This window comes from Echinops telfairi, unplaced genomic scaffold (genome assembly GCF_000313985.2).
Source record: "Echinops telfairi isolate 266 unplaced genomic scaffold, ASM31398v2 ScPeMD7_70;HRSCAF=299, whole genome shotgun sequence".
Classification (NCBI taxonomy): Eukaryota; Metazoa; Chordata; class Mammalia; order Afrosoricida; family Tenrecidae; genus Echinops; species Echinops telfairi.
In genome coordinates this window covers 35,645,422-35,656,171 of record NW_022103968.1, presented here as the reverse complement: position 1 = coordinate 35,656,171, position 10,750 = coordinate 35,645,422, and the positions used below count along the sequence as shown (strand labels likewise).

At 39.2% G+C, this 10,750-nt stretch overlaps 1 protein-coding gene across 3 annotated transcripts in view; it reads right to left on the bottom strand.

Annotated features, from left to right (window-relative positions):
• The window catches only part of IDE (insulin degrading enzyme), a 129,480-nt gene that overhangs the window by 61,249 nt on the left and 57,481 nt on the right, over positions 1–10,750 (bottom strand). For all 3 annotated transcript variants that reach the window (XM_004701073.2, XM_030885973.2, XM_045291577.1), the window contains exon 5: positions 591–713. In XM_004701073.2, coding sequence (XP_004701130.1) covers positions 591–713 — 123 coding nt within the window. The remainder of the gene's footprint in view (positions 1–590; positions 714–10,750) is intronic.

The following is a 10,750-nucleotide window of genomic DNA, read 5'->3' as shown; positions in this document are numbered from 1 at the left end:
AATGTTTTGAGAATGATGAGGGCAATGAATGTACAAATGTGCCTTACACAACTGATGTGTGTATGGATTGTGATAAGAGTTGTATGAGCCCCTAATAAAAAAATTAAAATAAATAAAATTAAATTTTAATAAAGCAAATCTTTTTCATGTTCCAAGTAGCTTTTCCAGTTTATCATTTTGTTTCCTGTTTTCCAATTATTCTAAGGCCAAATCTATCTTTTCTACTTAAAAAAAAATTTTTATTGGGGGCTCATACAACTCTTAACACTATCCATACATCCATCCATGTATGTCAAGCACATTTGTACATTTGTTGCCCTCATCATTCTCAACTTTCTTCCTTTTTATATGTTTAGAGTCTCTATGACTAATTTATTTGTTTTTCTGGTCTTCCATTTAAAATCACCTAAACTTCTTTTTGGAACCCAAGATCAAAACAAAATCTCCATCACATTTTCCAACAAATAGATTATTTTCAAAGTCTATGGGCAAACAAATGGCTGTATTTTACAATCTTCTTCAAATATGTTGAAAAAAACAAAGTGGGAAACTTAGATTACTCAATTATATGAAATTTTAAAGATGCTTACCTCGACCCAAAACACAAATAGACATTAAGTTGGATGAATAATAAGTAGAATGGAACTGTAGTAGCTCTTGTCTTACATCAATGCCTTCTTGGTTTGGTCTAGTCTCTAGAGTATATTTGTTACCTGAGAGGGAGGAAATGAAGAAGCATTTAATAAAAAAGCAAAAAATGTGGATTTAAAGTTTTCTAGTTGTTACAGAGGTTCAACTGATACACATAATTTGTCAAATACGTTTGAACACAAGTAGGATAAATAGGATAGCATAGTGAAAACTAGTAACATTTAAAAACTATAGTTTTTCCTAGGGAACTTAAAGTGGCCTATAAAAATTATACTTAAAAGCCCTGTGAGGTATCTGGGATTATGAGCACTTAAAAGACAAAATGAATCCACATGTGCACCATTCACACTTAGTTTTAATTTTCAATTCCCTAAGTGCTCCACCAGCCTGTGCAATCATGAGATGTGTAAGGGTTCAGGTACCAAGCATTAGAACACCCCAAACAAACCAAAGACCATATTGCTGAGAACAAGGGATGTCGGAGCAGAGACCCCAAACCCATCTGCAGACAATGGGAATATCCACTCACAGAAGGGTCACTGGAAGGGATGAGTCAAACACAGCGCCGATGAAGCCCACAATAATATTCCTCGGGTTCTTTGAGGCTTCCTGACCCTCACCATCATGACTCCAGTCCTGCATTTCAGTTCTGGCTAGACTGGAGCATGTATACTGGTACAGTTAAGAGCTCACGACACACAGAATCCAGGTTAGATAAACCCCTCAGGAACAGAAATGGGACGAACAGCAAAAACGGTGGGGGGAGGGAGACAGCAGTGTAAGATATGAAAATAAATAATAATCAAGGGATCAAGAAGATGAGAGGGGGGAGGAAGGGGAAAAAGAAGAGTTGATACCAAAGGCTCAAATAGAAAGTAAATGTTTATAAAATGATGACAACATATGTACAAATATGCTTAATAAAATTGAAGTATGGATTGTTATAAGAGCTGTTAGAGTCCCCAATAAATGATCCTTAAAAAAAATTCCCTAAGTGTTCCACAATTACTTGAACAGAGGCACTGAGAAAGACTGTTTGGAACTTTCCAAGTTACTTGCAAAAAGAAAGTTACTATTCTTGGCTGAAGTATTAAATTTGCGATGTAAAATCTCATGAATTTTATCTAGACTGGTAAAAAAAGGATGCAACGCTATTTTTATAAACTTCAAATGCTATACCTAGTAAACCACTCTGAGCTCTCGTCTAACATTTTAAAAACCAACTGAATTGGGGTGAAAAATGCACATTACAAACCTGCTACCTTTCTAATAAAGGTCTTGCAATTTAGGGGATGGAAGATGGAATTCCAATGACTGGTGTCTGAAAAACGAATGAAAAGTACCCAACAATTTTAACATTAATAACTTTTACTATTGGTCCTGCTTACACGACTAAAGGGGCTCTTGTCTTTCAGTGCTGGCAAAGACAGAACTATGACACAATATATTTTTGATGAGGTTACTTATTGTTTTTTTCTTATATTTTTAAATGGCTGATGGATTGGCCATTGTTTGACTAGATTAGGTATCTAGGAAAAGCCACTAGGTGGCGATCTCAGATTCAGAATTTAGCCAGCTTGTGCTGCATAGTATTTTTTTTTTAATCATTTTATTGGGGGCTCATACAACTCTTATCACAATCCATACATACATCCACTGTGTGTCAAGCACATTTGTTGCCTTCATCATTCTCTAAACATTTGCTTTCTCTTGAGCCCTTGGTATCAGCTCCTCCTTTTCCTTCCCTCCCCCACCTTCTCTCCCTCATGAAGCCTTGATAAATTATAAATTATTATTTTTATATCTTACACCATCCGCTGTCTCCCTTCACCCACATTTCTATTTTTCGTGCCCCTGGGGGGTGTGGTGTGTGGGTGTGACACATTGATCATCGCAATCAGTTCCCCCTTTCTCCCCCTTCTCCCTACCCTCATGGTTTCGTTACTCCCATTACTGTTCCTGAGGGGTTTATCTGTCCTGGATTCCATGTGTCAAGAGCACTTATCTGTATCAATGTACATGCTCCGGTCTAGCCAGTTTTGTAAGGTAAAACTGGGTCATGATAATGGTGGGTGAGGAAGCCTCAAAGAACAAGAGGAATATTGTGTTTCATCAGTGCTATACTGTACCCTGGCTGACTCATTCCCTCCTTGTAACCCTTCTGCGAGGGGATGTCCACTTGTCTACAGATGGGCTTTGGGTCTCCACTCCAACCTTCCTCATTTGCATCGATATGATTGTTTTGGCTCTTCTGATGCTTAATTCCCGATCTTATCAACACCTCATGATCACACAAGTTGGTGTGCTTCTTCCACATGGGCGTTGCTTCTCAGCTAGACAGCCACTTGTTTAACTTCAAGCCTTTAAAACCCCATATGCTATATCGTCTAATAGCCGGCACCATCAGCTGTCTTTACCACATTTGCTTATGCATTTTGTCTTCAGTGAGCATGAGTATCACAGAATGCCAGGTTATTAGAACAAAGAGTTCTTAAGTTGAGGGATGGCTTCAGTAGAGGCCCAATGTCCATCTGCTACCTTAATACTTAACTTAATGTACAAAGACCTATATCCCTATTGTTATATATTAATATACTTACATATGTACATGCCTGTTTATACCTCTATAAATCTTTTACCTCCTAATTCTTTCCTGTATTTCTTTTTACTTTCCTCGTCTCCCACTATCGCATTTGACCTTTCAGCTCCCCCTAATTCCTCCTGACTACATTGCACTTGATCAAAGTGCACCATACATTTTATCCCCTCCTCTTCATCAATTTTAGTTCTCTTGTTGTTCTCTTGTTCCTGAGTTTGTTGGCTCCCCCACCCCACCCCTGCTCCTCCTCTCCATGTCCCCCTGGGACTGTCAGTCTGATTGTTTGCTCCTCTGGATTGTTTATCTTGCCTATCTTATATAGATAAACATAGAAAAAAAGAGGAGGGGAAAGGCCTATATATAGTTCCAGGTTTGTCTGCTGAGCCTTTTTTAGTGTTTTCTGATTGGGTCTGGTGAGGTGCCAAGCCCTGCCCCCTGAATCAGAAGTCTATTTTCGGGATTCCTTGGAAACTTCATTGATCTGCTCCCCTTGCTGCTCTGTTGCATTCCCTTTACGTTTCACCCCAATGTGGGCGGGTCAGACCAGGCACAATTCAGGCATGGTATCTCTGGTGCTATCCCCTGTAGTGTTGTGGGTCAGGGAGGGGATGTTGTGTCAGGTCAGCCCTAAGGTCCTCTCTGTGCATTGGCTGCTCAGGGAAGTAACGTCATCCTAGAGGCTTGGTGGGCGGGACGTGGTTTGTTCTCTCTCTCTGCTTCTTAATCTGCTCCCGTGTGGTCTGGGCAGACCTGCCACTTCCCAGGGGTGTATCGTCAGTGCTGAGCTCTATAGTGCATTCTTCTGGGGAGGGGCTTCATAGATTCCTAACTCCTACTCTCAACACCTTACTAAAGATCAAGTTCAATTTCAGATTTGCTCTACTTGAGGTCCTGACATATTCCCTCAACTCTACATGAGGGGTTCAAGACCTTTCTAAAGTACCGAGTTCTAATTCCTCAGTGGGGGGCGGGGGAGGCCATTTGGCACACAATTGACGTTCTTTCCTATCAAGTTGAAATTTGAGTGCCTCCCATTTTCTACTGAAGATTCTGAAAGCCCCAGCTTTAGAAGGACATGTCCTCAAGAGTTTTCTTACTCCTTTCCATTGCCAAGCTCCTATACTGTGTGAAGGAAGATGAACTCATGGAGACAACTAAGTTCAGAGAAATTACGCTTCCTTCTGACCACCAATGTGAAAGTGGTAAATTGGTAACAGATTTTCAGTCTAAATGTGATCTGATTTCCCCATTTACAATATGGTTTAGGAAAACAAAAGATAATCTTAATTCAAAGTTCACAAAGACCAAGACTGTGACCTCTAACCAGAACTTAAACTTCTTCTAGGTTGAAAAGTACACTATAGGGTTTTAAAGACTACAAGCTGTATGGTGTAGACAGTCTCATCTCTCCCTCGGGCGAGCACTTAGTAGCTTTGAATAGTTAACCCTGTCGTTAGCAGCCCAAAGCTCAACCCACATATGGCACGAGGGAACCCTTTACTCTTTAACTTTAGGTGTATTTGAAACAGAGATAAAACAGGAATGCCCACACCAGACAGACATGGATCACTGGTAATGAATGATCTATTAAAATGAACCAAAGGAACATGATGAACACTATATGCTGAAAAGAACGAGTAATTCCCCATTCCCCAGAATAAAGGTGACTTCACAACCTTAAGGATGAATGAGAGAAGCCAGACACAAAAGACTATATATAATATCCTTTTCACTTGTATGAAATATACAAAACTAATCTGGGCCTACTGAAAGTCAGAATCAAGATTACAAGGCCAACTTCAGATTCACACGTGTGAATTAAGATGAACACACAGTGACACCCACGTTTAGAGAATTAAGTTTTCTTTCAATATGATCATGCTATTATCAAATCCAGGTGATTAGTGATTGCAAGGGAACACAAACATGGCCATGTTCTGTTTCTTGACTGAGCGCTGGTTCAACACGTGCGCAAAAGTTTTGAAAATTCACTGAGCTATAAATAAATAAAAGTGATAAGTTCATTTAATGGATTCTTCAGCAGAAGTAAAATGAAATGAACTTATCAGAGTCATATACACATTTCCGTATACTTATTATACTTCAACAAAAAGTTAGATGAAAGAGAGTCATAGTCAACAGCTACCTATCTCATCTATGACAATCTAAAGATACTGGTTCTCTGGCCAAATTGCTCAATGGGGCCTCAACCACATTGTCTGAGAAGTGCTTAGTAGCCAGAAATGATTACCATTCTACAAATCGAAGAGTCCCTTTTTCTGGCTGCCCAGATATTTTCAGGCTTTCTAATATATGATAGAAGGAAATGTAGCCTACTTGGGAACAAAGCACACAATGAAACACTCTTTAATGAGGGAGGCCAGGAGGAGGTTCTACACTGGCACTCTCCGGAGACCAGGGGGTTAGTTTTCAATGTGACACCAATGAAACAGCAAATACTAGCTATAAATGAGCCAAAGTGTCAGGCTTAGTATTAAGCTTAATCCTTCAGAAGCAAACCTTTTAATACATGTTTACTAAAGACATGAAGACTAGCTACGTTTTATTTCCCGTTTCTCTATTTTTAAGAGGTTCTCAAGAAATAGATGAAATGAAAGGAGAACAGGTCATAATGCACAAAATTTCATAATTAAATTATTCCGTGAACAGTGTTACCATCACTGTCATGATCTCAGGCATGGACTTTGGTGGTGACAAAAAGATCACCTAATTAGAGTTCAGCCATCTTCTAACGGCATGACAATATACAAGTTACTTATCTTAGGTCCACTTGCCTCTCCTAACACTGGTAAGCTTACACTAAATTAGAAAACTTATTAAAGTATGAAACTAGCAATATCCATAACTAAAATAATCAAAATTTGAAAATCTGATGGCATGAAGTGTAAGTTAGGATGTAGAGAAATGAGAATTTAGACACTGCATGAGCAAATTCAAGTTGTATCAAACATACTAACAATTTGGCAATATCTAGTGGTTCTGCAAGGAGCCCTGGTGGTGTAGGGGGTTAAAAATCTGGCTTCTAACTGCAAGAATGGCAGTTCAAAACCACCAGCTGCTCCTTGGAAGAAAGATGAGGCTTTCTACTCCCATAAGGATGTACAGCCTGGAACACTCACAGGCAGTTGTCTCCTCTGGGGCCACTATGAGTCAGACTTGACTTGTTGGCAATGAGCTTGGAGTTGTTTCATCCTGAGAGACCATTCCCTGGAAAAGAACACCAGGCTTTGTAAAGCAGCAGGTTACTGACCAAAAAGACCCTCATCTATAGCCAAATGCCAATTTGTGGAAATAGAGAAAACAAAGGAATTTGTTAAACTACATTGTTGGGGATGCAATAGGCAAAATCCAGGCTATGGGAAATTCTATGTAACAAATAACCTGATTTCTTAGTAAAAATCAGAAAGGAGGGATTCAGGGAAAGAGACAAAGAGTGAATCTACAGATTAAAAGAGAGTTAAAAGGTATATCACTCACTCACTAGTATTTGACCTTAATTCAAATGAGCCTTACAAAGTATTGTTTGTATATATGAAACATTTAGAAATTTAATCACTATTTGACATCAATGACGATGATGATGATGATAGCATTTCGTTCGTTGTACATGAGTTGCCATATACATACTCAGACAAGTTGGGGACCTATCTTGGTGGCAGTTAACAACAACAAGATATACACTTAAGTATTTATGAATTACATGACAGGTATGATGAGATAGCTTTAGGGAAAAAAAGGGGCGAATGGGAATGTGGGTGGACAGGACTGATCAGGGGCCGAGTGATGGACATACGGTATTGTTAGTTGCTGTCACACTGTGCACAGAGTAGAATTGTTCCACAGGACAGCATTTATTACAGTATTTTGTCTATTTTTGTGCTTTATTCATTTAAAAAGGGGCTTTTAAAAGGATAAAGAAAAAACATTAAGTCTTGTGTACTATTATCTTCATCTTAGGATGAGATGCCACTCTTAACTATCCTCTTGCTCGCACTTGTTTCAAAAAGCCATTGTTCTTGCCTTTGCAAAGATATTCTATTATAACCAAATTATTTTAACTCATATTCTCCAAAAGACTCTACTTTCACTCCTTGGTTCTTTCCCTTGCCATTGTTTTGGGGCTATCCAAAGAGCACAGACTGTTTAGTTCAGACAGGCTTGGTATCATAGAACCTACACAGACAGTTCTACCACCCCCCTACCTCTCCTCTTTTTGCCTCCCTAAATGCAATGAAACTTTTGTCAAATTATTCTCTATCAGCTTCAGCATCTGTTAAGGAGGAGGATGAAATGTGAGTATGACCGTGAAGGTTAAATGAGACATACTGTGTAGAACACCTATCCAATGTGTGGCACTTAGTACTCATACTGTAAATATCATTTTCTTCCATGCCACCCCTCCCCACACCATCCCCGGCTCCCTGAAATGGCTCTCTCTGTTTAAGAAACTTCACTCATCCTTCATGAATAATTCAAATTGTGTCTCCTCTAAGATACTGGAGGAGTCAATTCTAGAGAACCCTAAAAAAGGCATAATCAAGTAGTGGCTCAAATGTCAGCTTTGGTTTCTGACTTTATGCGCTCAGATCCTGACTCCCAACATTTAAAAAGCTGAGTGGTCCCAGGGAATTTAATTACCTCCTCTTAAGTCTTAGTTTACTCATCTATAAAGAGGAGATAATAAGAGCACCTACCTGTTGGGGTTATTGTGAGAATTAAATAATCCAGGTAAAGTGCTTACCACAGTAAACAGTACATTAAAAAAAAGCAATGATAATTAATAAGAAAAGGAACTCAAAACGACAAACCTGGGAGGATGCACCAGTGAAAGGCTGAATGTTCCTGGCCTTCCCAACTCTAAGCACCTTTATTTTCCAATGTCCTTTACCAGTCCCTCCTGCCATGGAGTGGACTCTGACCCATGAAAACCCTACAAGACAGAGCAGAACTGAGCCTGCTGGACGGAGTTCCAAGGCTCAAGGAGACAGCACCATCTTTCTCCTGTGGAGCAACTGGCTGGTTTGAACTGCTGACTCTCTGAGCAGTAGCCAATCACTTAACCCTTGCAACCATCGGAGCTCTTTCCTACATGTAGGGGAACTAAAGAAAAAAACACTTACCATTTGAGAAGTCTTTTGGGCTCACATGTAACACCCTAATGAACATTGTTATAATCCTACGGTACCTGCTATAAGCATGCTAGAATAAATAACAATTAAGTAAGACAATGTCATCCCTACCTGAAATACAGCTCCACCCTCATTTCTACATGGCCTCCTCCCACTGCCTTTCAGTCCACCTCCACATTAAGGAGCGCCTGCATTGTTTCTGTGTTCCTCACCCACTCCTCCTTGGCTTGTTTTTTCTATTTCCTTCACACCTGAATATAACCCAGTTGCTCCACGGTATCTTTGGGACTATGTTAGAGCAATAACATAAATCAGTAAAGAATAATCAAAACTAAGTTTTTCACTTTCCTATTCTAACTTTAATTTTAAAAATTAATCTGCTTCTACTTTTATTCCACAAGGTGATTTTTTCCCCCCCAAAGGTAGAGGGTGTGGGAAGGGAGCTGAAAAGAGGGTGAAGAAAAACTACTCAATTTATCAAGAATGAAGAAACTAACATAAGGGAGATGTGAATAATAAAAGAAGGGAGAAAGCTAATGTAGACAGCAATCGAGCTCATTTACAAGGAGAACAAAAACCTTTCTTAAAGACTGCTGCTTGTACCTGCTTCGGCAACACACATACTAGACCACTGCTTTGAGTCACTTCACCTAATCCAAACGCTCTCTGAGCAGCTGTTGGCCTGTGATACTTCAAGACAAGAACCTTCTCAAAGTTTTGCTTAGTGTTGTTATTATTACTAAGGTTATTATTATTATTGAATGAGTATTATCCTAACCAGACCTTGTGCTAGCCACTTTATATACTCTCTATCATTTAATCCATACAACAACCTGACATGGGAGAAAACAAATTTAGAGAAATTAAGAAACTTGCAAGGAACACTGAGCATGAAGACTATGTTCTACATCCTACTTTGGTGAGTTGAAATTAGAGCCTTAACAGTCTATGAACAGCCAGGTAAGTGCACGTACTGCTTTCTTTTCATTTAGAGTTAAGAGTCAAGAAAGTCAAAGACCCTTCCATTTAATAATTATATATGGTGACAGGTTTGCTAATAACATGTATTAAAGTACTTACTGTATTAGACACAATAAAGAATACTATCTGAAAATTCTCAAAAAAAAGAAAAAGAAAATCAAAGATCCAAGTAAACAATCCATTGAAAAGGCAATTGCACCACACAAACCATAGCCCCTACTAGCCTGAATTCAAAAGAACTAGATAGTGCCACACTACCTTCAGGGACTGTTGGGTCACAACAGAAGGTCCTGAGTAGACTGGGAGAACAATGCAGAACAAAAATTTTAATAATAAAAAACGCCAATAAATAAACAATAAGAAAGACCAGTTACTGGTCTGACAGAGACTGATAGAATCCCCAGACTATGACTATTAGATACTTTTCAAACTTGAAAAGGAACCAATTTCCTTTAATTACATCAGTCAAATAAAAGGCAGGCCTATCAAGTGACCAATTAACACCCAAAGTGGCCCTCAGAACAAACAATCTTAGCAGAGTACCTCACCTAGCTGTAATGGTTTTCTTAAAAACAAATAATCCAGTGCTTGTGTTTTTGCTTTAAAATACCCAGGTTTTCCCTGATACTGTGATTGAGCAAAATGGTTCACATTGCCAGAGCAGCTGAGGTCAAGCAATGAGAACAGAATGAAGTATACATTTCTGACACCTCTGCTCGCTGGCATTGTGCTGCAGAGTTACGCAGAGGCAGGGCAGTGCACTCATTCATGCTTTGGCTCCATATGGAAAAGGAAGGCATTGCTGCCATGGGTCTAATGGAGGATTTACCTGCTCTAGAAGAGCTGAAGACCACCCTCATGCATGACAGCACAGAATGTAGAATTTGAGAAGCTGTCAAAGCTTTAGACAACTATGTTTATCATTTTCAATACTGTAGGTGGCAATTGGAACAAAATTTCAGCCAAAGGAATAAAGTATGACGTGCATAGGTTAAGTACAAATTCTGAAAAAGTTCTGAAAAGCATCCACTCTACAGGAAACCTAGGAAAGGCACCAAGACCATTTTTGTGTGCTGGCACCCAGCTCTGATGAGCTTATATGTATGCCAAATAAGGAGAGGCCATTTGAGCTGGAGACCAAATCAGCCCGAGTAAGACTGATGACAATAAGGGACTGGGGGAGTGGGCAAAATTAACAGAGAGGAAAACCCAGTCGAGTAGTTGGCTGTAGTTGTGTGGCTGGTAAGGAATATTTCCAATGTAAGAAATGAACAAATATAAAGCTTGTTTTCTTTTTTTAAAAAAGTATAAAACCTCTATTCCAGAAACTTCAATACATTTCTAAATTTGAAAGGTAGCTTGTATGTTT